A 26574-nucleotide genomic window follows, 5' to 3' on the forward strand; every position below is an offset into this window, starting at 1 on the left:
CATTTCTTCAACTCCCCCCCCCCCCCAACATTTTCAATGGTGAAGTGTCTGCACTGTTAGTAACTGAAGATACAATGTAAACAGCAACAACTTGAATTCATTTAACACCTTTAATGTAAAAAAAATGTGCCAAGGCACTTCACAGCATAATCAAGAAAAATATGGATGTCAAGCCAAAGGAGGAGCTATTAGTAGGGGTGATCAAAAGCTTGATCCAAGAGGTGAGATTGAAGAAGGGCCGTATAAGAGGGAGGTGGAGAGGCCGAGGGGTTTAGTGAAGCAATTCCAGAGCATGGAGCATAGGTCACTGAAGGTTGACCAATTTAGGGGTAAAGGAAGGATGGGGTGCATGAGGCCAAAGTTAGATGAATGGAGAGTTTAGGGGTGGTGGTGGGGGAGGGGGGGGGGCGGTTGAGGGGGGTTTATAGGGCTGAAGGAAGTTACAGAGTTAGGGGCACAGAGGCAGTGGAGGGGCTGAGAAAGGTAGTGGAGATGTAGAGATTGGAGTTGTCAGTGTACATGTGGAAGCTGACTCCATGTCTGTGGATAATATCGCCAAAGGACAGCATGTCAATAAGGAAGAAATTGGGGCCAAGCATAGATCTTTGGGGGACTCTAGAAGGAACTTTAGAGATTTTATCGTTTTCAATGGAATGAAAATTGGAGGAGTTCTAGAAGAGGCAGGTGATTTGCTCTGCCAGTTTACCACCCAAGTGGTGATGGTGAAAACTACCTCTGTGAAGTGCTATGATTGAACTGTTGGTAATTTTCCCACCTAATTGGTGCTGAGTGGAAATTCATACAGTGGTACTGGTGGTTCAGTGTTAACGAAGCCCAACAACCTAAAGCAGTGTGATTATCTCCTACTGATTTGTAGTTGAATTATATGTCTCATTTTATGGAATTCTTGGCTCTAAAGGAGACCATAAAAGAAGAATCAGGAACTCTTCAGATTTAGAGAAAGGTGTTAATCTATACCAGAAGTTCCCCTTTAAACAGTTTTGTTTAAGCATGGTAGAACTGAGTTTGAGAGAGAAGTTTTGAAGCACATTGTGCAATGAGAGAGATTTATCTTCAGTGTCCAACATGAGCCTTCAAACTATAGTTTCTCCAAATCAAGTTAAATAACAGGGAGCAAAAAAGACAGATAGATCAGTAAGTCAAGGTATTTTCTTAAAAAGTACAGGCAGAAGCAGATTGAAAAGGAGAGCACCTAAGAACCAGGATGATTTGGACAGGTTGGGTGATTGGGCAGAAGCATGGCAAATGCAATATAACATGGATAAATGCGAGGTTATCCACTTTGGTGTCAAAAACAGTAAGGCAGATTATTATCTGAATGGCAATAGATTGGGAAAAGGGGAAGTGCAACGAGACCTGGGTGTCCTTGTGCACCAGTCGCTGAAAGTAAGCATGCAGGTGCAGCAGGCGGTTAAGAAGGCAAATGGTATGTTGGCCTTCGTAGCAAGAGGGTTTGAGTACAGGAACAAGGATGTCTTACTGCAGTTGTACAGGGCCTTGGTGAGACCACATCTTGAGTATTGTGTGCAGTTTTGGTCGCCTTATCTGAGGAAGGATGTTCTTGCCATCGAAGGAGTGCAGCGAAGATTCACCAGGCTGATACCTGGGATGGCAGGAATGACGTATGAGGAGAGATTGGATCGATTGGGTTTGTACTCGCTGGAGTTGAGAAGAATGAGAGGGGATCTCATCGAAAGTTATAAAATTCTAACAGGACTAGACAGACTAGATGCTGGAAGGATGTTCCTGATGGTCGGGGAGTCCAGAACCAGTGGTCACAGTCTAAGGATAAGGGGTAAGCCATTTAGGACAGAGATGAGGAGGAATTTCTTCACCCAGAGTGGTGAACCTGTGGAATTCTCTACCAAAGAAGGCAGTAGAGGCCAATTCATTATATTCAAGAAGGAGTTGGATATATTTCTTAAGGCTAAAGGGAATCAAGGAATAGGGAGAGAAGGCGGGAACAGGGTACTGAATTTGGATGATCAGCCATGATCTCATTGAATGGCGGAGCAGGCTCGAGGGGCCGAATGGCCTACTCCTGCTCCTATCTTCTATGTTTCTATGTTAAGAAGTTTGAGGGTGCAGTGGAGAGGAACTAAGGTAAAAGAGAACACCTATGTGAAGTAGATGAAAAAGGGGACCACCCAAAATAAGCCAAATTAAATAAAACTTGAGGTAAGTAAAAAGTAAAACAAAATACCTGAGGGAAATAAAAGTGGGTACCAGGCAAAGCTATGGGGGGAATTTTTCGGGGGTCAGCGGGTGCGTTCAGTGGCGGGTCGGGTGCAAATTTTTTTTTGACAGCGAGTCGGGACCCCGATTTACTTCACTTGATGCTGAACACCTTGGCTGCCAGATGGTGCGACAGGTTGGCACCACCTCACACCAACACCATAAAGCATCCTTACAATGTCCAAGCTATTTGTTTCACACTCATGGCCATTGCAGGGGGTACCGTTATGTCTCACCATTCACTGCAACCCACTAAGCCACTTCCAAAGGTTCACACAAATCTGTCCAAGAATGCAAAGCATTGAAAATAAAGATTTCAATGTTTGACAGCACATTAACAGAAACTTCACATGAACACTGGCTAAAAGACCCAAGTGCCTACCCTTGTGTGTTGTTCGTTGGTATGATTGGACTAGGATGAGGGTGAGTATGAGGGGTGGCTAGTGAGATGGGGAAGTGGTAATGTAGATAGAGAGGGATGGGTGGAGGTGCAAGGTAAGTTGGTGTGAGTAAGGATGTGCAGGAGTAGGGTAGGGAAGGCAGAGTGATGGGGGTGTGATGAGTGGCACAGGAGGATAAGGTTGAGTGTGGCTTTTCAGTAACGCTTCGTGATCTACTGAGATCATTGAAAGGTTTGCGCCACTGCAGCCTGGTCCTCCTTACGACATCCCTGCTTGTGTCCTCCTGTGCAATGTGCAACCAGGCTGCGTTGATCTCCTGGGGAGGTCTCTTCCGCCCATTGGAAGTGCTGTGACTCCCTCCATAAGCATATGGAGGGAGTCATGGGAGAGCCTGGGTGCAGCCCTGCACCTCTGTGCAGTGCTTGCAGCACCTCAATGCTGTAGAACACTGACAACACAAATGTCAAAATCAATTTGCGCATGGTCCCTTCAAGGAAACCAGCTGATGACGTCATCAGACCTGCTTCCTTCAACTGGCCGGCAAACGCGCTGGGCAGGCTTAACAAGCCCAATCAGGGGGAAATCATTTTGGACAGTGGGATGGAGCCGGCAGCGAGTCCGGGGCCCGCCATGGATCCTGAGGTTTGTAAAATCCAGCCCTAAGTCAAAAGGGAGAACCTATGATTAATAAAAGTTAAACCAAAAAGGAGCAATTGGAGAAACATAATACAAAAAATAATTATTAAGGGGTCAAAATTAAAATGACCATGAGGTGTATTTGCTGTGGGGTGTTCACATAGGAGAGAGACAGGTACAATCAAGGAGTGAAGAGGTGCAAAAATGTGTCTCTTAATCAGTTTGCTTAAAAAAGTTACTGCCTTAGAAAACAAGGTACAGGAACCTATTTTATTCATTCTTCGGATATGGACATTGCTGGCAAGGCTGACATTTATTGTCCATCTCTAGTTGCCCTTGAGAAGGTGATGATGAGCCTTCTTCTTGAACCGCAGGTGCTGCCACTGTGCTGTTAGGTAGGGAGTTTCATCGACCGTGAAGGAACAGCTATATATGTCTAAGCCAGAATGGTGTGTGCCTTGGAGATGATGGTGTTCCTATGCACCTGCTGCCCTTGTCCTTCTAGGTGGTGCAGGTCGCAGGTTTGGGAGATGCTGTCAAAGAAGCCTTGGCGAGTTGGTGCAGTTCATCCTGCAGATAGTAGACACTGCAACCACGGTGTGCTGGTGGTGTAGAGAGTGGATGTTTAAAGTGGTGGATGGACTGCCGATCAGCCAGGTAAGAGTTATGGCGAAAGATAGGAGAAACTTGGGCTTTTCAGCCTGGAAAGGAGGTAACCTTGTAAGGGTATAGAAGAATGTTAGGTGTATATGAAAAAAGTTAAACTCCAACTGTTACTTTAAACTCCAGGAGAATAACTAGGTGACACAGTTCAAGCTAGAGTAGGGTACTTTTAGGACAGATATCAGGAATTTCTTCTTCACACAAAGAAATGCCATAAACTTTCAGGTAGAGCGTAGGAAGCAGAAACCCTGGAATCATTTAAGAAACAACTGAATGCTGCTGAGGGTGACGTTAGGATTTCTCTGAATGGATGCACGAAGATGAGTCCGAATAAAAACTTCCTCATCTGTGAATAACTCGTGCAGCACACATCATCACCCAGACCCTGCTCTCCCCTAGTTTGAATGCACCAACTTTATTAACATTGTTGCTGACAGGTGGAAGGCAGCGCCTGCTGATCCCGCGAGAGTTCGTCCGGGGAGTGAAGTCAGGAGCCGGGAGTCGGAGGTTGGAGTGGCCACTGTTGCCGGAGTGACTGGGACCGGGCAACGCTTCAGGATGTGCGCGGGCTGCGTCCAGAAGGAATATCCCGACCGGGTGAGAGAGCCCGAGCGGCCGGGGCCGGGTTTAATGTGTAACGGGAGAGTGGGCCGGGCTGGACCGGGGTTTGGTTGCGTTGGGCTCGAGTTGTCATCAGATCAAACCTGCCAGGGTTTACTGACTGGGAACCAGGCTCACTCTGGTTGAAATATGCCATCTGTAGTTGGACATGTTTAACATAGAAACATAGACGATAGGAGCAGGAGTCGGCCATTCGGCCCCTCGAGCCTGCTCTGCCACTTAATGAGATCATGGCTGATCATCCAAATTCAGTACCCTGTTCCTGCTTTCTCCCCATATCCCTTGATCCCTTTAGCTTTAAGAAATATATCCAACTCCTTCTTGAATATATTTAATGAATTGGCCTCAACTGCCTTCTGTGGCGGAGAATTCCACAGGTTCACCACTCTCTGGGTGAAGAAATCCCTCCTCATCTCTGTCCTAAATGGCTTACCCCTTATCTCTAGACTGTGGCCCCTGGTTCTGGACTCCCCTGCCATCGGGAACATCCTTCCTGCATCTAGTCTGTCTAGTCCTGTTAGAATTTTATAAGTTTTAATAAGTGTGTTTGCAATGGGTGCAGTGATAGTAATTTCATGACCCAGCTTTTCCTTGAAGTTGGCACCTGTGTCAGAGGAAAATGAGATGCATGGTGCATAGGGGAGTTATCCCTGCGTCCTGGCCAATATTTCTCCTTCAACCAACATAACAAAAACAGATTATCTGGTCATTTTCACATTGCTTTTTGTGGGACCTTGCTGTGCGCAAATTGGCTGCCGTGTTTCCCACATTACAACAGTGACTCCATTTCAAAAGTACTTTGTTGGCTGTAAAGTGCTTTGAGATGTCCGGTGGTTGTGAAAGGTGCTATATAAATGCAAGTCTTTCTTTTATGAGAGAGTGCCCCTGTTTTAATTTTTATCGGTGCCTCTGTTTTAATTTTTATTTGTTCACAGGATGTGGGTGAGGCTAGCATTTATTGCCCATCCCTAATTGCCCTTGAGAAGGTGGCGGTGAGCCGCTGCCTTGAACCGCTGTAGTAGCGGTTTGGTATAACTGAATGGCTCGCTAGGCCATTTCAGAGGGCAATTAAGAGTCAACCACATTGCTGCGGGTCTGGAGTCACATGTAGGCCAGACCAGGTAAGGACGACAGATTTCCTGAAGGATATTAGTGAACGGGGGTTTTTACAACAATCCGGCAGTTTCATGGCCACCATTACAGGTTTATTTCATTAAGTGAATTTAAATTCCCCAGCTGCCGTTTTAATTTTTATTTGTTCACGGGATGTGGGGGAAGCCGGCACTTATTGCCCATCCCTAATTGCCCTTGAGAAGGTGGTGGTGTGGTTTGAACTCTCATCTCTAGACCATTAGTCCAGGCCTTTGGATTACTAGTCCAATAACATAGCCACTTTGCTACCATGTTCCTGCATGCTGTGGCACAAAGTGACAGATGGTGGGTTAGCAGTTCTTCATAAAGTGGAATTCTAATCTCTCTCGCTTCATGCTAGGGAGGAACTGAGGTTCATAGTCTGAACTTATGCCTCAAGATTTTTTCTTCTGCCCATTTGTTTCTTCCTCTCCTGAAGGTATTGTATCTTTTTTGAGATTTGGTTCCATGGTTGTCAGTTCTCTATTAATAATGTGTGAGGCTTCACAGTAGACTATTCAACCGTGTGGGTCTCAACAGCAGAGCCTTACCCAGACTTTATCTGATAGCTACAGACTGCTACTTGCAGCAGTGATGGGGGCAGGAACCCAGGCTGACCTCCCTACACTGTATTCAAGGTGTTTTGTTGCTAAAATAGCCCCCCTGCTGCTGCCCTAGCTAACATTAGTAAATTCAGCACAGACTGGGCATTGGAACTAGGACTATACTAGGCTGTGTGGCTCATAATTTTGGTTCACCCAGGTTGGTTTTGAAATTTTGAGGCCTTTGTTGCACATTCAGGCAATACTGCATATTTTATTTTGAATGCTTAGATGGTTAAGGATTTTAAACACATGCTGGTGAGTTAGCACACAGCCTTTTCATCATGCGTGTCTGGGTTGCAATCCCATGGGATGGGATGAAAGTCTTTTTGTATGTTCATGGTCTTAAATGAAATGACTTTGAGGCAGTCTCAGCATGGATTCTGTTAGTGTGGGCCGAAATTTTCCTTGACTCGCAACGAATTAGTAATCTCACTCAGCAAGCCGTAAGGGTGGAAAGTGGAAAAAGTTAGAAATGTGCAGTAGGGGTTATTGTTCAGACATTTTTGGAAACACTAGTTTGAGTTAGACTTGGGAGCATTTGACACTAATGCAAGGTGCCAGAATTAGAAAAATCAAATTTCATTTCCAACACTAATGGTCCACTGCTTTATGAGCACAAAAGAAAATTTGCTGGGAGGAATTGAAAATATCCTAGTTACTTTGGAAATGAGAGTTCAGTAGTAGTACTGTGTAAGAACATAAGTATTGGGAGCAAGAGTAGGCCATACAGCCCCTCAAGCCTGCTCCGCCATTCAATAAGATCATGGCTGATCTTTGACCTCAACTCCACTTTCTTGCCCGATCCCCATATCCCTTGATTCCTCTGGAGTCCAAAAATCTATCTATCTCAGCCTTGAATATACTCAACCAACTGAGCATCCACAGCCTAGAAACATAGAAGATAGGAGCAGGAGTGGACCATTCGGCCCCTCGAGCCTGCTCCGCCATTCAATGCGATCATGGCTGATCATCCAAATTCAGTACCCGGTCCCTGCTTTCTCCCCATACCCCTTGATCCCTTTAGCCTTGAGAAATATATCCAACACCTTCTTGAATATATTTAATGAATTGGCCTCTACTGCCTTCTGTGGTAGAGAATTCCACAGGTTCACCACTCTCTGGGTGAAGAAATTCCTCCTCATTTCTGTCCTAAATGGCCTACCCCTTATCCTTAGACTGTGACCCCTGGTTCTGGACTCCCCGACCATCGGGAACATCCTTCCAGCATCTAGTCTGTCTAGTCCTGTTAGAATTTTATAACTTTCGATGAGATCCCCTCTCATTCTTCTAAACTCCAGCGAGTACAAACCCAATCGATCCAATCTCTCCTCATATGTCATTCCTGCCATCCCAGGTATCAGCCTGGTGAATCTTCACTGCACTCCTTCCATGGCAAGAACATCCTTCCTCAGGTGACCAAAACTGCACACAATACTCAAGATGTGGTCTCACCAGAGCCCTGTACAATTGTAGCAAGACTTCCTTACTCTTATACTCCAACCCTCTAGCAATAAAGGCCAACATGCCATTTGCCTTCCTAATTGCTTGCTGTACCTGCATGCTAATTTGTGTTTTTGGTGATAGGACGCCCAAATCTCTCTAAACACCAACATTTAATAGTTTCTCACCATTTAAAAAATATTCTGTTTTTCTATTCTTCCTACCGAAGTGAATGACCTCACATTTCCCCACATTATACTCCATCTGCCACTCACTTAACCTGTCTCTATCTCTTTGCAGGCTCTTTGCGTCCTCCTCACATCTTACTTTTCCACCTAGCTTTGTATCATCAGCAAACATGGATACGTTGCACTTGGTCCCTTCATCAAAACATTAATATAGATTGTAAATAGCTGAGGCCCAAGCACTGATCCTTGTGGTACCCTACTAGTTGCTGCCTGCCAATCTGAAAATGATCTGTTTATCCCTACTCTCTGTTTTCTGTCAGTTAACCAATCCATTATCCATGCTAATACCTTACCCCCAACCCCATGAGCCCTTATCTTGCTTAACAACCTTTTATGTGGCACCTTATCGAATGCCTTTTGGAAATCCAAATATACTACATCCACTGGTTCCCCTTTACCTATCCTGCTAGTTAAATCATCAAAACTCTTATGAAAATAAAATTGTCAGACACGATTTACCTAAAACCATGTTGATTCTACCTAATCATATTATGATTTTCTAAGTACCACTTCTTTAATAATGAATTCCAGCATTTTCCGGATGACTGATGTCAGGCTAACTGTCATGTAGTTCCCGGTTTTCTCTCTCCCTCCTTTCTTGAATAGCAGGGTTACATTTGCTACCTTCCAATCCGCTGGTATATGTGGGATAATTGCATTGGGACAGCGATTCATTTAAATGGTCTGATGTAATCATAAATTTCTGATGCCATCACAAATTGCAAGAGTGAAGTTTTCAATCTCAGTTCCTGAGATTGTTATCCTCTATTGCTGCCAGCTATGTTCCCTTTTTAAAAAAAAAAAAAAGTAGTGTTCATTATTAAATTCATGTGAGTGGCTTGTTGGCTATCTGTTTGACATTTTTGCTAGTTTTCTGTATTATTTTTGTCCCTTATTCTTTAGCCGCATGACTGAAGTTGGAGAGTGGTTGTGTGTCAGGCTAATCTAGTGAAGAGTAATGTGAGACATGAAGGTGTACCACATCATGTGACTTGTATAATACACCCCTGTTGTTTTTTGTGTGATAGCAGAATGCAGGGAAACTGGGGCGGTAACTCATATTGCTTGCAAATATCTGACTTTGTCCATCCTCCACTGTCAATCAGTCTCCTAGTGAAAATATTACAAGCCAGCTGCAGACTGTTTTGTTTTCCTGCCATTATGCCTGCAGGCTGGCTCCGGTTTATTTTTGTGTATGTTCCCTTCAGTGTATTCTCTAGACTTTGTGGTTGTAAAAATTAAAAAAAAAAAATCAACTCCCCTGATGGCCGAGTGGACAAATGTACCACTTGATACGGTAATGAGCCACATAGCTCAGGAAGACCCCCTGTTTGAGTCTCGGGCGTTCCTGAGTCAGCTGGTTTGACATTGGGGGTAATGCAGGCCGCATTCTTTGCCCCTGGGGGAACATGACCGAGGGTTTCCACTTCTCGTCACTGTCCAGTGAGCCCTGTAAAATAATGCATATCTCTGGATGTTTGGTACGGCTGGGGTGAAGCTTGGTTGTGCTGCACCCCACCCCTAACCACTGCCATGACTGAATAGCCTGCTGACTATGCACGAAGAATGGCCACTTTGAAATACAGGAGGACAGCAGGCATGTGTTGCATTTTATTTTTCCTTTTTTGCTTTTTAAAAAAAAAAGAGAACTGGTGCATTTCGCACGAGAGTTGGTAGCAGGACAGGTAGTTAAGAAGGCATATGGGATACTTTCCTTTATTATTCGAGGCATAGAATATAAGAGCAGGGAAGTTATGCTAGAACTGTATAAAACACCAGTTAGGTCACAGCTAGAGTACTGCATGTAGTTCTGGTCATCACATTACAGGAAAGATGTGATTACACCAGAGAGGGTACAAAGGAGATTTGCGAGGATGTTGCCAGGACTGGAGAATTTTAGCTATGAGGAAAGATTGGATAGGCTGGAGTTGTTTTCTTTGGAACAGAGATTTAACTGAGGTGTATAAAATTATGAGGGGCCTAAATAGAGTGAATAGGAAGGACCTATTTCCCTTAGCAGAGAGGTCAATAACCAGGGGGCATAGATTTAAAGTAATTGGTAGAAGGATTAGTGGGGAGTTGAGAACTTTTTTCACCCAGAGGGTGGTGAGGGTCTGGAACACGCTGCCTGAAAGGGTGGTAGAGGCAGAAACCCTCATCACATTTACAAAGTACTCGGATATGCACTTGCAGTGCCGTAAGCTACAGGCCAAGAGCTGGAAAGTGGGATTAGGCTGGATAGCTCTCTTTCGGCCAGCACAGACATGATGGACCGAATGGCCTCCTGTGCTGTAAATTTTTATGATCAGTGCACTTAAAGCATCGTATGCAAACCTGAGGGGGATACCAATGACAGACTGAAGTAAGATTTGAAAAAAAAATACAATGAAACAACAACAACTTGCATTTATGTAGCACCTTTAATGTAGTAAAATGTCCCAAGGCCCTCCACAGGGGTGTTATAAGACAAAAAAAATTGACACTGAGCCACAAAAGAAGAAATTAGGGCAGATGACCAAAAGCTTGGTCGAAGAGGTAGGTGTTAGAGGAGGAAAGAGAGGTAACGAGGCGGAGAGGTTTAGGCAGGGAATTCCAGAGCTTTGGGCCTTGGCAGCTGAAGGCACGGCCACCAATGGTTGAGCGATTATAATTAGGGATGCTCGAGGGCAGAATTAGAGGAGCGCAGATATCTCTGGGGTTTGTGGGGCTGGAGAAGGTTGCAGAGATAGGGAGGGGGTGTGAGGCCATGGAGGGATTTAAAAACAAGGATGAGAATTTTTAAATCGAGGGGTTGCTTAATCGGAGCCAATGTAGGTCAGCGAGCACAGGGGTGATGGGTGAACGGGACTTGGTGCGAGTTAGGACACGGGCAGCTGAGTTTTGAATGACCTCGGGTTTACGTAGGGTAGAATATGGGAGGCCAGCCAGGAGTGCGTTGGAATAGTCAAGTCTGGAGATAACAAAGGCATGGATGAGGGTTTCAGCAGCAGCTGAGCTGAGGCAGGGGCGGAGACGGGCGATGTTACGGAGGTGGAAATAGGTGGTTTTAGTGATGGCACGGATATATGGTCGGAAGCTCATTTCGGGGTCAAATATGACACCAAGGTTCCGAACAGTCTTGTTCAGCCTCAGACAGATGCTAGGGAGAGGATGGAGTCAGTGGCTAGGGAACGGAGTTTGTGGCGGGGACCAAAGACAAAGTCTTACCAATATTTAATTGGAGAAAATTTCTGCTCATCCAGTACTGGATGTCGGATAAGCAGTCTTGACAATTTAGACACCGTGGAGGGGTTGAGGGAAGAGCTGGGTGCCATCAGCATACATGTGGAAACTGATGCTGTGTTTTAGGATGATGCCAAGGGGCAGCATGTAGATGAGAAATAGGTGAGGGCCTATGATAGATCCTTGGGGGACACCAGAGGTAACGATGTGGGAGTGGGAAGTGAAGCCACTGCAGGTGATTCTCTGGCTACGATTAGATAGAAAAGGGTGGAACCAGGCGAGTACAGACCCACCTAGCTGGATGACGGTGGAGAAGCATTGGAGGAGGATGGCGTGGTCAACCATGTCAAAGTCTGCAGACAGATCACGAAGGACAAGAAGGGATAGTTTACCTTTGTCATAGTCACAAAGGATGTAATTTGTGACTTTGATGAGAGCTGTTTTGGTACTGTGGAAGGGACTGAAACATGATTGGAGGGATTCAAACATGGAGTTCTGGGAAAGATGGGCATGGATTTGGGAGGCGACAACACGTTCAACGACTTTGGCGAGGAAAGGGAGCTTGGCGATAGGGCAGTAGTTTGCAAGGATGGAGGGGTCAAGGGTTGGGTTTTTTTTTTGGAGAGGGGTGAAGATGGCAGATTTGAAGGAGAGGGAGACAGCACCAGAGGAGAGAGAACCATTAACAATGTCAGCTAACATGGAAACCAGAAAGGAAGTTGGGTGGTCATCAGTTTAGTGGGGGCCTCCACATTCAACGGATCATCCTCCGCCATTTCCGCTACCTCCAAAGTGATCCCACCACCCAACACATCTTCCCCTCCCCTCCCCTTTCAGCATTCCGTAGGGACCGCTCCCTCCGAGACACCCTAGTCCACTCCTCTATCACCCCAAACAGCCCTTCCCCTTCGCCTGGCACCTTCTTGTGCAAGCGCAGGAGATGTAACACCTGCCCCTATACCTCCCCCCTTCCCACTGTCCAGGGCCCCAAACACCCCTGCCTGGTGAAACAGTGATTTACTTGTACTTCTTGCAATCTTGTACTTCCTGCCACATCCAGTCGTGAGTGGTGGTGGACAATTAAACAGTTAACAGGAGGAGGAGGCTCCAAAAATATCCCCATCCTCAATGATGGTGGAGCCCAGCACATGAGTGCAAAAGACAAGGCTGAAGCATTTGCAACTATCTTCAGCCAGAAATGCCGAGTGGATGATCCATCTCGGCCTCCTCCCGAGGTCTCCAGCATCACAGATGCCAGTCTTCAGCCCATTCAATTCACTCCACGTGATGTCAAGAAACGGCTGAAGACACTGGATACTGCAAAGGCTATGGGCCCTGACAACATTCCGGCAATAGTACTGAAGACTTGTGCTCCAGAACTAGCTGCGCCCCTAGCCAAGCTGTTCCAGTATAGCTACAACACTGGCATCTACCTGGCAATGTGGAAATTGCCCAAGTATGTCCTGTCTACAAAAAGCAGGACAAATCCGACCCGGCCAATTACCGTCCCATCAGTCTACTCTCAATCATCAGCAAAGTGATGGAAGGTGTCATCGACAGTGCTATCAAGCGGCACTTACTCAGCAATAACCTGCTAACTGACGCCCAGTTTGGGTTCCGCCAGGGCCACTCAGCTCCTGACCTCATTACAGCCTTGGTCCAAACATGGACAAAAGAGCTGAACTCAAGAGGTGAGGTGAGAGTGACTGCCCTTGACATCAAGGCAGCATTTGATTGAGTGTGGCATCAAGGAGCCTTAGCAAAACTGAAGTCAATGGGAATCAAGGGGAAAACTCTCCATTGGTTGGAATCATACCTAGCACAAAGGAAGTTGGCTGTGGTTGTTGGAGGTCATTCATCTCAATCACATGACATCACTGCAGGAGTTTCTCAGGGCAGTGTCCTAGGCCCAACCATCTTCAGCTGTTTCATCAATGACTTTCCCTCCATCATAAGGTCAGAAGTGGGGATGTTCGCTGATGATTGCACACTGTTCAGCACCATTCGAGACTCAACAGATACTGACACAGTCCGTGTCCATATGCAGCAAGACCTGGACAACATTCAGACTTGGGCTGACAAGTGGCAAGTAACATTCGCACCACACAAGTGCCAGGCAATGACCATCTCCAACAAGCGAGACTCTAACCATCTCCCCTTGACATTCAATGGCATTACCATCGCTGAATCCCCCACTATCAACATCCTGGGGGTTACCATTGATCAGAAACTGAACTGGACCAGCCATATAAATACTGTGGCTACAAGAGCAGGCCAGAGGCTGGGAATTCTGCGGCGAGTGTCTCGCCTCCTGACTCCCCAAAGCCTTTCCACCATCTACAAGGCACAAGTCAGGAGTGTGATGGAATACTCTCCACTTGCCTGGATGAGTGCAGCTCCAACAACACTCAAGAAGCTCGACACCATTCAGGATAAAGCAGCCCGCTTGATTGGCACTCCATCCACCACCTTCAACATTCACTCCCTCCACCACCGGCACACTGTGGCTGCAGTGTGTACCATTTACAAGATGCACTGCAGCAACTGGCCAAAGCTCCTTCAACAGCACCTTCCAAACCCGCGACCTCTACCACTTAGAAGGACAAGGGCAGCAGACGCATGGGAACATCACCACCTACAAGTTCCCCTCCAAGCCACACACCATCCTGACTTGGACCTGTATCGCCGTTCCTTCACTGTTGCTGGGCCAAAATCCTGGAACTCCCTTCCGAACAGCATTGTGGGTGTACCTACACCATATGGACTGCAGCGGTTCAAGAAGGCGGCTCACCACCATCTTCTCAAGGGCAATTAGGGATGGGCACTAAATGCAGGCCTAGCCAGCGACGCCCACATCCCATCAATGAATAAAAAAAAAAATACTGTATTCGCTGCTCACGATGCGGTCTCCTCTACATTGGGGAGACCAAACGCAGATTGGGTGACCGCTTTGCGGAACACCTCCGTTCAGTCCGTAAGGGTGACCCCGAGCTTCCGGTCGTCTGTCATTTTAATTCACCGCTCCATTCCCACTCGGACCTCACCGTCCTTGGCCTCTTGTATTGTTCCACGGAAGCTCAACGTAAACTCGAGGAACAGCAACTCATCTTCCGATTAGGCACTTTGCAGCCTTCCGGACTCGATATTGAGTTCAACAATTTCAGATCATAACTTCGACCCATATTACTTTTTTACTTATAATTTTTTCCACCCCTTTGTTTTGGGTCCTCCTTTTTCTCTTTCCCCCCCCCCCCCCTTTCCTTTTGTTTCTCTCTCTCACCTGGCAGCTGTCTCTTACCTGCCAGTACACTTCACACCTAATCTCAGCTGCCTTTTGTCTCCACGGGCCTATTACCATCTCGTCTGGCTTCGAATACCTTTTATGGTCTCATTATTCTCCTTTTGTTCGATCGCAGTCTTGCCTTCGATCTATTTTCTTTTCTTTCCAGTTTTGAAGAAGGGTTTCGACCCGAAACGTCAACTCAAATTTCTCTCCACGGATGTTGCCTGACCTGCTGAGTTTTTCCAGCATTTTCTGTTGTTATTTCGGATTTCCAGCATCTGCAGTATTTTGCTATCGTACGAGGGAGCAGGAAGTGGGTCTCCTGGAGAAGATGAGCGTGGAGAGGTCATGAGGGGATGGGAGGGCAGTGAGCTCAGGAGAGAGAGCATGATGAATTGAGATGGAGGTTGAAATCACCAAGGATGAGAAGTCGCTCAGTGCAGAGGCTGAGGGAGGAAAGCAGTGAAGATACCTTGGTGATAAAATTTTAATGGTACTTGGGTGGATGGTAGAGAATGAGAATTTTAAATGAGGTGAGAAGGTGGAACAAGGTGAGATGTTCAAAGGAGGGAAAAGTGCCGGAGGAGTAGGGGGAACAGACAAAGGTGTGATTTGGTGATGAGAGCCACACCGCCACCACGGTGGTCTGGGCGGGGCGAGTGGTGGAAGGTATAGCTAGGCAGGGAGGCTTCATTTAAGGGTAAGGTGTCATCACCCCTCAGCCAAGTTTCCTTCAGGGACATGATGTTGATGCAATCATCCACGATAAGCTCATGGATAGCAAGGACCTTGTTCGCAAGTGAACGGGCATTCTGGAAGGAGATGCGGCAAGGGTCGTTGATGGCTGATCAACTGCCAGCATCCCTGGGGTCAGTGCTGGGAGGGGTGAGTTGGACAGGGAGGAGATTGGCAAGATTAGCCCCCATTGGGTGCACTGGGTGGGAAAGATCGGCGAGAGTGTAGGATGGGACAGTTGAGGTTGCTGCTCATGAGGCAGCGATGTGCGCCCTTCGGAGGATGCCAAGAGAAGCAGAGGGAAACTAGGCTCCTCTAAGAGGGAGTCAAGCCTGGGATGGCGGCAGGAGAGTAATGAAGGGTTGGAGTAGGGATTTGGGAGGGCAGATTACCCAAGAGAAGAGAGATGAAAGGAGGCATAAAGACAGGAGAGCGCGGTAAAGGAGGGATAGAGAGAAAATAAAAAGGAGAAAAAAGTGGAAATAAAAGTGATCGGCTTGGGTCCGAAGCAGCAGCCAAAATGCGCATGCGAATGGACACGGAAAACTCAAATTATATAGACCTGGTTATGTACCAATTATTGGGATAGATATTTCCTGGTCGTCACAGGGGATAGGTTGAAGACAATAGTAGGGAGTCCAGAGTTAAAGTCAGAGGTCACGTGGAGGGAAAAAGTTGACGTAGGTAAGACGCAGTCTGCATGGAGCATCGACGAACTGTTGTCCAAGTTCAGAGACGGGTGTAGCGGGCGAGTGACAGCCAGAAGCTATTTGAAGGGTGGAGAATTGGAAGATGGAGGTTATTGACGTAGGAATGAGAATTGGTTGTGGTGCAGAAAGATGATGGCGAAGTTGGAGGTCAACATAGATCAGAAGCGGCGGAGAAATGCAAAACCAGCAGCCAACGAAGCTGGAAAAACCAGTCGAACGAGTCGCCCAGCTCAGCAGAAAAATAACAGCAGTGGGGGAAGATGACCAAACGATTACTTTAAAAAAAATTTAGCAGCAGAATCAGAGACACAGCAGATGTCTATGGTGTAATCCAGTGTAGTAGTGTAGTCCAGTGCAGAAGCGTAGTCTTGATGTCCAGGAATTCAGAAACCAAATTTGAGAAGAGAATTCAGCAGCCCATTGAGAGAAGCAGAGGAGTGGGGGATGGGTAATAGCAGTTTAAAATAGGGCTAAAATGCACCAACTAATGGAGCCAGGGGAACTTGAACAGTGGAAGCGAGGAGATTTGGGAGAGAAAGGGCAAAGGATGGCGGCAGATTCGCATGGATAGAGGTGAAACAATGAAGAGCTCCTTATGGAACTGCTAGCCTAGCAGCAGCCATCTTGTCCAAGGCAGAATCCCTAATATTTGCATCTGTTTTGTTTTGAAGCCGTGTGTTTGTAGTGCATTTTAGAAACCGTAGTGGTGGCACAAAGTTCCCGCTAGCAGGCTCCTTCGATTAGCAGCATAACCAGCAGGAATGTGATGGTAGTGTCGCCCTGGTTAGTTACTGGCTCGCATCTGAAATTTTTGGATGTTGGGTGAGAGCAGAATTGAGATTGATTGTGATAAACCTATGGTAGCTGGCCTGACAACATTCTGGGGCAACACACAAAGATTGGTTGCTTGGATAAGTTAGTACTGAGGGTTGCATGTGTCAGCGGAGCCTTGTCCCAGGATAAGTTACAATCTTCAGGATGGGAAAAAAAACACCTCTACATAAAATGCAAACTATGGCATCCATTGTAAGTGATACCTTGGGAGAACTTGAACCTCATTTTGTAATTTTCAGCGACACCTGAACCACCTGTTTGTGTCATGTAACCAGTCCAAGGTATCAACTTTCTTGATTTTTAATCAGGCTGGTTCAGGAAGATAACTTTCCCAGCTGTAAGATAAATCTATCTTGTACCTGTGCATCCATCTATAATATATTAAAAACAGTGAGTGCTCTCGGAACTCCTGCGATACTACACCTGCAGATGGCACAGTCAAAGTAATGTTAAGTGACAAATTGGAAAGTTTGGGGTGCCCCATAACGTTATATCAAAGCCCAACGGGTACCTTGAGTGAATCCACAAGCTAAGTGGAGAAAGTGGCAAGTCAAAGAATTCAATACAAGCCCATTTTTATCAGAAAAATTAGCAAGTATATGGACAGTTGCAGATGGAGAAAATTGTGAAGTAGAAGGCTTGTGGGAAGATTTCAAATGTACCAGAAACACAAATGGAGCCCCCCTCCCCACACCCCGAGTAGTAAGTTATGGATTGTACTCAAACCTCAAGATTGCAGGGGCTCTTGACACAAATTTTCAGAACCTCTCTGGCCACAAGGGAGGTGCTGGAGGACAGCTAACGTAGTACCATTATTCAAGAAGGGTAGTAGGGATAAACCAGGGAATTAGAGGCCAGTGAGCCTAACATCAGTTGTAGGGAAATTATTGGAAAACATTCTGAGGGACAGAATTAGCCTCCACTTGGAGAGGCAAGGATTAATCAAGGATAGTCAGCATGGCTTTTGTCAGGGGGAGATCATGTCTAACCACTTTGATTGAATTTTTCGAGGGGGTGACTAGGTGTGTGGATGTGGGTAGTGCAGTTGATGTAGTCTACATGGACTTCAGTAAGGTTTTTGACAAAGTCCTGCATGGGAGACTGGTCAAGAAGGTAAGAGCCCATGGGATCCAGGGCAATTTGGCACATTGGATCCAAAATTGGCTTAGTGGCAGGAGGCAGAGGGTGATGGTCGAAGGTTGCTTTTGTGACTGGAAGCCTGTGTCCAGTGGTGTACCGCAGGGATCGGTGCTGGGTCCTTTGCTGTTTGTAGTGTACATTAATGATTTAGATATGAATGTAGGAGGTATGATCAGTAAGTTCGCAGATGACACGAAAATTGGTGGAGTGGTAAATTGCGAGGAGGGAAGCTACAGGATGATATCGATGGGATGGTCAGATGGGCAGAACAGTGGCAAATGGAATTTAACCCTGAAAAGTGTGAGGTGAAACATTTTGGGAGGACTAACAAGGCAAGGGAATAGACAATGAATGGTAGGATCCTAGGAAGGACAAAGGATCAGAGGGACCTTGGTGTGCATGTACATAGATCCCTGAAGGCAGCAGGACAGGTAGATAAGGTGGTTAAAAAGGCATATGGGATACTTGCCTTCATTAGCTGAGGCATAGAATATAAGAGCAGGGAGGTTATGATGGAGCTGTACAAAACACTAATTAGGCCACAGCTGGAATACTGTGTGCAGTTCAGGTCGCCACACTATAGGAAGGATGTGATTGCATTGGAGAGGGTGCAGAGGAGATTCACCAGGATGTTACCTGGGCTGGAGCGCTTCAGCTATGAAGCGAGACTGGACAGGCTGGGGTTGTTTTCCTTAGAGCAGAGAAGGCTGAGGGGGGACCTGATTGAGGTGTATGAAATTATGAGGGGCATAGATAGAAAGGAACTTTTCCCCTTTAGTAGAGGGGTCAATAACCAGGGGGCATAGTTTCAAGGTAAGGGGCAGGAGGTTTAGAGGGGATTTGAGGAAAAACCTTTTCACCCAGAGGGTGGTTGGAATCTGGAACTCACGGCCTGAAAGGGTGGTAGAGGCAGGAGCCCTCACAACATTCAAGAAGCATTTGGATGAGCAGTTGAAACGCCATAGCATACAAGGCTACGGACCAAGTGCTGGAAAATGGGATTAGAATAGACAGGGCTTGATGGCCGGTGTGGACACGATGGGCCGAAGGGCCTCTTTCTGTGCTGTATAACTCTGACTCCTGCCGCTCCCCCCAGGCCCCAAAGCTGGCTGAAATTTCCGTTTGTTCACCGCTGGGGATTGGCTGCCAATCCCTTTCTTTCCCAACTCCCCACTGCTTGCAGTTCTCCCTCAAAGGTTGCCTCTGCCCTGCTTCATTTCCTCTTTTGCAGCAACTTCTCCCCTCCCCCCGCCCCACTCCCCTTCTAACCCTGCTTGACCTAAATCAAATTAAATTGGTCTTGACTACCTGAGTGCAACACCACGGGAGAGCAACTGGTGTTTGCACCCTCTGTAAACTTGAGCTCAACTAAAACTGCTGCCCGTATCCTAACTCGCACCAAGTCCCATTCACCCATCACCACTGTGCTCGCTGACATACATTGGCTCCCGGTCCGGCAACGTGTCAATTTTAAAATTCTCATCCTTGTGTTCAAATCTCTCCGTGGCCTTGCCCCTTCCTATCTCTGTAATCTCCTCCAGCTATGCAACCCTCCAACATCTCTGCTCCTCCAATTCTGGCCTCTTGTGCATCCCTGTTTTTCATTGCTCCACCTTTGTCACCCATGTTTCAGCTGCCTTGGCCCGCAGCTCTGGAATTCCCTCCCTAAGCCTCTCCACACCTCTCTCCTCCTTTTAAGACACTCCTTAAAACTTACCTTACTAGGGTGCACGGTGGCATAGTGGTTAGCACTGTAGCCTCACAGCGCCAGGGGCCCGGGTTCGAATCCGGCCTCGGGCGACTGTCTGTGTGGAGTTTGCACATTCTCCCCGTGTTTGCGTGGGTTTCCTCCGGGTGCTCCAGTTTCCTCCCACAGTCCAAAGATGTGCGGGTTAGGTTGATTGGCTATGATAAATTGACCCTTAGTGTTAGGGGGATTAAATACGTGGGGTTACGGGGATAGAGTGGGATATGTGTTGGTGTAGGGGTTACGGGGATCGGGTGGGATATGTGTTGGTGTAGGGGTTACGGGGATCGGGTGGGATATGTGTTGGTGTAGGGGTTACGGGGATCGGGTGGGATATGTGTCGGTGCAGGCTCGATGGGCCGAAATGGCCTCTATCTGCACTGTGGGGTTTCTGTGGTTACCTTGCCTGTCCTAATATCTTATGTGGCTTGGTGTAACATTTTGTTTGATAATCGCTCCTGTGAAGCACCTTGGGACGTTTTACAATGTTAAAGGTACTATATCAATGCAAGTTTTTAAAATAAATTCTTTGCACCCATGTGCATAACACTACTGTTAGAAGCCTTGAGCCACACTTGATGCATCTTTTTCACAATCTGCACATAAAAGCATAGAGCCACACAGCTCAGAAGAAACCCATCATGCCTGTGGCGGGTCTTTGTAAGAGCTATGCAAATAGTCCCCCTTTTCCCCCATTGGTGTTAGCTACACTATTTATTTACCTTTTCCCTCTTTTTTTTTGTTTTGTGCCTATAAATGTGACGTGGCTGCCATGATCCTTTGAGCAAATGACTTTACAACACAAGTTCTCCTCCTCGACCCTAACTCTTGCTGTACCTGAATCGTGCTTACTGTCTGCTGCGCTGCCTGTACTTTTATAAACCCAGTTGGGAAAATCGGAGAGCAGGTCACCTTGGCCTTCTTTGGTTCACCTCTTTGTAGCTGGTTACAGAATGGGACTGGCAGTGCCCTGGAAACCGGTCGTCTCCGATGGGGAATTACGCATGTGGCAAAGGCGTTTATAAGTTATAAAAACACAGGGGTACCGAAGTTCATGTGTGAATCTACATTTTTTTTCTTCCCATACAGGGTAACACCTGCTTAGAGAATGGCTCCTTTCTACTAAATTATATGGGTTGTGCTGAGTGCAGTAAAAGAGAGTTTGTGCTAATTACTAATCGAACCCAGGAAGATGACGATGGAGAGGAAATTGTTACATATGACCGTAAGTTACTGGCTATGGAATCGAAATTACATATTCAAGCAGTGGAAAAGGCAATATCCACATACTGTAATACAGTACCTGAAATTAGGCAGTGTGTTGTATTGGAACTGTACATGCTAAAGAGCACAATCTTTCCTCAACCATATGAAAATTATTCTTGAAATCCATTGGCTAACAGCTCAAACAAAACGTCATATTTTTCCCTAAACTAAAAAAAACCTTGGTTTTTATGCAGTCAGATTGACTGAAAAATTGCAAACGTTTCTTGTCTTTTTCTATCCGGTGAGTGGGTTTGGAAACCAGTGTCCAGTTGTCTGAGCTGTAATTCATAAGCGGCATTGCAAATATTTGTCTGGACTAACGAAATGTAACTTGGCAGATCCAGGGCCTTGAGATTGCACAGCATGAATATTAGTGTGGGAATGATGATGCATTTGTGAAAGATTTCCTTGCCTGCTATTTTAATGGAGGTATTAACCTGTTTTAACCTCTCTGTTGAAATAGCAGACAGGAATTTTTTCAAACACAAATCATTTGTATGCTGCTAGTCATGTCATTTGAAGACCCAAGAATAATTAGTTTAACATGAATTTCAATTTTTGTTGCAGAATTTCCCAGTTATTTTACTGCTTAGATGCAGAGCTGGGAGATTAGAATCACTGACCACACCCATGTGGTGGTGAAATATATTTAAAACCAAATGTATTATTTCCCTGCAATCATTTTTGATTGGCACTCAATAAATGTGCACTGATTGTGTCATGGTCATTAACTCATCAACATCAATCAGTGATGGAGAGTGCTGAACACGACCTCAGCTGCTGCCAGGGGAAAAGATCCTTAAAATAAAGCCATGCCCATGAAGTTTTCAGCAAGCAGTATGCAAAATACTCAGTGATTTTAAGGCTCTAGTTTCACCCTGCAGTTTCAAGTGACATTTATTAGCTGCTTGAGATTTGCTTTTGCAGCTTGACGTTCTATAATGAGACCCAGGGTATCTATTATTGTTAATATAGTGTGCTGAACTACAACAGCATCCCTGAACCAGGTCCATTTGCTGCATTCTCAATCTAATCTGTGTTCCATCATCTCTTCCAGATGTATGTCAGCATTGCCACCATATTATAGCACGACATGAGTACACATTCACTGTTGTTGATGACTACCAGGTAAGAGCTATTCAGTGCTTTTTAAACTTAGTAATTCTCAAAACAATTTTCCACTGCACCACATCCAGCACCATGGTTTAGTTTCTTGCAGAGACCATGTAATGTGGTGTGGTTTTGTGTCTGTTGCAGTACTCTATCAGACAGAGTGTTAGAAAATCTAACAGGATTGGGCCATCTTGCTGTACTTTGTGAGGTTCTTGAACTTCATTGAACTTAAAAACTGGTTTAAAGTCAGTTAAATCCAGACAGCTGCTGATGTTTTTCCACACTCTTATTATCCTGATGTGATATGTCCTTGTGCACCAGTCGCTGAAGGTAACCATGCAGGTGCAGCAGGCAGTTAAGAAGGCAAATGGCATGTTGGCCTTCGTAGCGAGAGGATTCGAGTACAGGAGCAAGGATGTCTTGCTGCAGTTATACAGGGCCTTGGTGAGACCACATCTGGAGTATTGTGTGCAGTTTTGGTCGCCTTATCTGAGGAAGGATGTTCTTGCCATGGAGGGAGTGCAGCGAAGATTCACCAGGCTGATACCTGGGATGGCAGGAATGACATATGAAGAGAGATTGGGTCGATTAGGCTTATAGTCGCTGGAGTTTAGAAGAATGAGAGGGGATCTCATTGAAACTTATAAAATTCTAACAGGACTAGATACAGGAAGGATGTTCCCGATGGCGGGGGAGTCCAGAACCAGGGGTCACAGTCTAAGGATAAGGAGTAAGCCATTTAGGACAGAGATGAGGAGGAATTTCTTCACCCAGAGAGTGGTGAACCTGTGGAATTCTCTACCACAGAAGGCAGTTGAGGCCAATTTGTTAAATATATTCAAGAAGGAGTTAGATATATTTCTTGAGGCTAAAGGGATCAAGGGATATGGGGAGAAAGCAGGGACAAAGCAGTTTACTGAATTTGGATGATCAGCCATGATCTCATTAAATGGCAGAACAGGCTCAAGGGGCCGAATGGCCTACTCCTGCTGCTATCTTCTATGTTTCTATGATATTTTTATATAATGGAACAATATTTACTGTGTGCCATGACACAGTCATTGTCTGGCCTGCTCTCAATCTCCCAATGGGATCATAATATAAATTCTGGAGAGTGGCACATGTCGTTTGTGGGTATCAGTTTGAGTGTCACTCTTGGGACTTGAACACTTAAGGCCTATGTACTCTAACTTTGTATACAAGGAAAACCTGAAAACTCAAGGTGGTCAGGAGCACTTGTAAAACTTAGCGCAGTGCAGCGGAGTCCTTTTAATTTCAGTTGCTTCACTTTCACTGAATTGAAAATAAGTGCTGTCTTGGCTCTTTGGAGGAGTGTTTCCAAGTGCTGCTTTTTTAGAATTGTCTGACATGAATCAGCTGTTAAGTGTTCTATATTGAAACAACTTGCCTCTAAAATTACCTTCTCTTGCAGCTTAATGACCTTTAATTCTTGTTAGTGATTCTCTGATTGATAGGTAAAGGGGAAGTGTTTTCTTCAGACATTGACCACATGCATTGGTTTCTTGTTTTTTTTCCAATTAGGAAGTGGTTCAGATGTCCTGTTAGCAGAAATTCAGTTTAAAAAAAAATTGCTTTGCACAGTAACCACGTTGAACATGGAGTCGATAGCCGTGTCATTACAGCAGTACTGATGTTGGCTGAAGTATTCAACGTTTTTCCCCTTTTTATTCCAGGAGTACACCATGTTGTGCATGCTGTGTGGAAAAGCGGAAGACTCTATCAGTGTATTGCCCGACGATCCCCGGCAAATGGCTCCTCTCTTCTGAAAGCTCCATTTCTGCAGAATACAGAGCAGATGCTTCGGGTGGGGAGTGCAGTAGCAATTCCAGCTGGAGAAATGAATGCCGAGTTGCAGTGCATTTCACAGAAGTGAAAACAGATATTCATTCTTAGTCGTGACTCGAGGAGTTCCATAAATAAGCCTCTTCAACACCCTTTCCCAAAATGAAAGTTAGTTTGTTTTTATTCTTGTGAACACTGCCTTTACCAGCACTGACTTGTATCTTGACCATCTCAGACTCTCTTGTGTGTCTTATTCCAAATGTATAATTTTAGTGATCTTTCAAGTTGAAGCAATTGCATGCACCCTGATAGAGGAGTAAACAAACAATCAAAAGATGCTTTTACTTTTTAATCCCATTTACGGAGAGTGATGCCAAACAGACCTGTGCTGCATTTACATATTGTCCTTTGCCTCCTCAGAAAACTGAGCCTCTAGTTTTCTGAATTGGCCTCCCAACAGGGCCACAGAACAAAATGTTTCTTTACCCCTGAGAATTGGATGAGCCTGGGTGCCATTCACACTGCCACGCTGTACAGGCTGAGTACGTTTAGTAGGCCCCAGGAGGAGGTTGTCCCAGAGGCAGAATACAAGACCAATAAAAGTAGTGGGTCTCTGCTGCAGCTGACTGTTCAGGTCAGCCTGTTTATTTTGAGGAGTTGCATCGGCTAATGGAGGAACCCATATTGATGGTCAACCAAATAAGTTAAAAGCGTCTTAAAATTGAAGCATACCATTGCAATATGTTAAACTTTGCTCTAAGAGTTGTTGTATAATCCCAGTAAGACAGTTGGGTTTAGATTAATTATGTTCCTGGAAAATGTCACTATGCTGTAAATGACAAAAAATATATACTGAAGTGAACTGCAAAGTTGTCCCCTCTTTTTCAGAAAATGATATTAAAATGAGTTTTAGAACATATGTAACTCTGGGAGGAAATCAAATTTGTGGTTGTTTGAACAATGTCTTTAATTAAATGCCTTTAATAATAAGTATTCTGTCCTTCAGAGGAAATATACATTTACTTTACAAATAGCTCCCAGTGATCTGACTTGGGCTTTCAAGTGCTAAGAATTTATTATCCTGTGTTCACTTGTATTCCATTTAGCTCGATAAATGATATACAGAAAGAGCCTCTTAATGAGATACAGCACTAGTCATTTTATCTATTTGTTGTTCTGTTAAATAAATTGAAGTTTTAACTTTGATGCAATCTGAACCATCAAATCTGTTCTATTTTGAAGTTTACACCTTCCAGTAACTCCAATATTTAGTGAAATAAAACCATGTCACAGCCACGTAGTACCGGTCATGCAGTACATTATTGCTGTAAGTTAAATCACAAGCAATCACAAACCACTTTCAAACTGATCTGCAAACCTAGACTGAATGGCAGTCTGTCTTACTCTACTGGAATTCGATTTCTAAGTGGTTCAGCAGATTCACCCCACGACTGCAGCAACTGATGCATGTGACACCTGAGCAGTTATTTAGCAGTCATCAGACAACTAACCAAACATGTCCTGAATAAAATTCTGGCTTGCTAATTGTTGCCCATGCTGTTTGTAAGTTAACGGGTGCAAAATATACTGAGCTTATGTATCTTTTTAAGCACACTGTAAAGTCAATTCAATTGATATTTATTTACACCGGCCAAATCACTTGGGCACAGTGATACATTTTCCAATCCAGGAACTTGCAGGCTTATTGGCACTTTAGATTTGATTTTTAAAACAATATTTTTCTGGAGACAGTTGGGTGGTGGGGGGGGGTGTGGAATGGACAAAACAAACTATACAAGTCATCAGGGGCCCTATTCATCAGCTTCTTTGTTGCTGTTCTCTGTTGCCCTTTTTGTTGCTATGTCATCTCAGCTTCACTGCTGCAAAGATTAACATTTTAAAATAATTTTGCTAATGATCTTGTAGTTTGCAGTCGTTTGAAGGAAGTCCTTCAGCCAAGAGGTTGTGTTGACATTCCTAAACTACTTGTGGCTTATCGCTGTCTTAACTCCAACTGGACCTCACTGGAGATATTTGTTATCCAAAAATTTACAGCTTTTTAAAATTGTAACAACTTTGTCAATGTAACCTGCTGAATTCTATTTTGTCAGTAGTTTTGGGGAACAATAATGCTGTTATGTTGTATTCAAGTTAATAAATAAAAGGTGTTAAAAGATTGTGGATTTTTGTTACCATATTTGGATTGATTTGTTTATGTTGGTATTTAGAGAGGAGGACTGAAGTTTAATAGGAGCATGAAGTCTGAGAAATGTGACCCTGCAGCCAGACACCTGTTGCATATTGCGTGTAAAGGACTGAGTAATGCAGCTGAGCACCAGTTGCAATTGCTGTAGTGAAATATTGATGAGATACACCAGTTTAAGCAGCCCTTCAGGCATTGAGCTCATTACTTAATGTCCAAGTCTTTCAAAAATATATAGCAAATTGAGTAGAACACTTGTATTTTTCTAAAAGTATACAAATGCAAAGACAGATTGAAAATACAACTTTCTTTAATGGGCAATTTGTTTCATCGTGTTCATTGCCTGACTTGCAGTTTAATACGTGCTCTCATTACAGCTATATTTTTTTAATAATTATTTTTCCTTTCACTTTGCTCCTGTTTTTTTTCCTTCTTGTGGCCCGTCTGCACCATGGATCATTTCCAGAGCTTGATGATACGCCTTTGGGCTTCTGTCCGGCTGCTCTTAGCTCAGATG

General features: G+C 45.1%; 1 protein-coding gene across 1 annotated transcript; it reads left to right on the forward strand.

Moving 5' to 3' along the window:
• The first annotated feature begins 4353 nt into the window (after positions 1 to 4353).
• churc1 (churchill domain containing 1) lies at positions 4354 to 26035 on the forward strand. The gene is made up of 4 exons (XM_086003567.1): positions 4354 to 4553; positions 20762 to 20897; positions 21996 to 22066; positions 23746 to 26035. The coding sequence occupies exons 1-4, from the start codon at positions 4515 to 4517 to the stop codon at positions 23836 to 23838; spliced, it is 339 nt and encodes a 112-aa protein (XP_085859693.1). The 5' UTR covers positions 4354 to 4514; the 3' UTR covers positions 23839 to 26035.
• Positions 26036 to 26574: the final 539 nt, after the last annotated feature.

The sequence above is a fragment of the Somniosus microcephalus genome, chromosome 12 (genome assembly GCF_052327205.1).
Source record: "Somniosus microcephalus isolate GS21.2 chromosome 12, FLI_Smic_1.0, whole genome shotgun sequence".
NCBI classification, from domain to species: domain Eukaryota; kingdom Metazoa; phylum Chordata; class Chondrichthyes; order Squaliformes; family Somniosidae; genus Somniosus; species Somniosus microcephalus.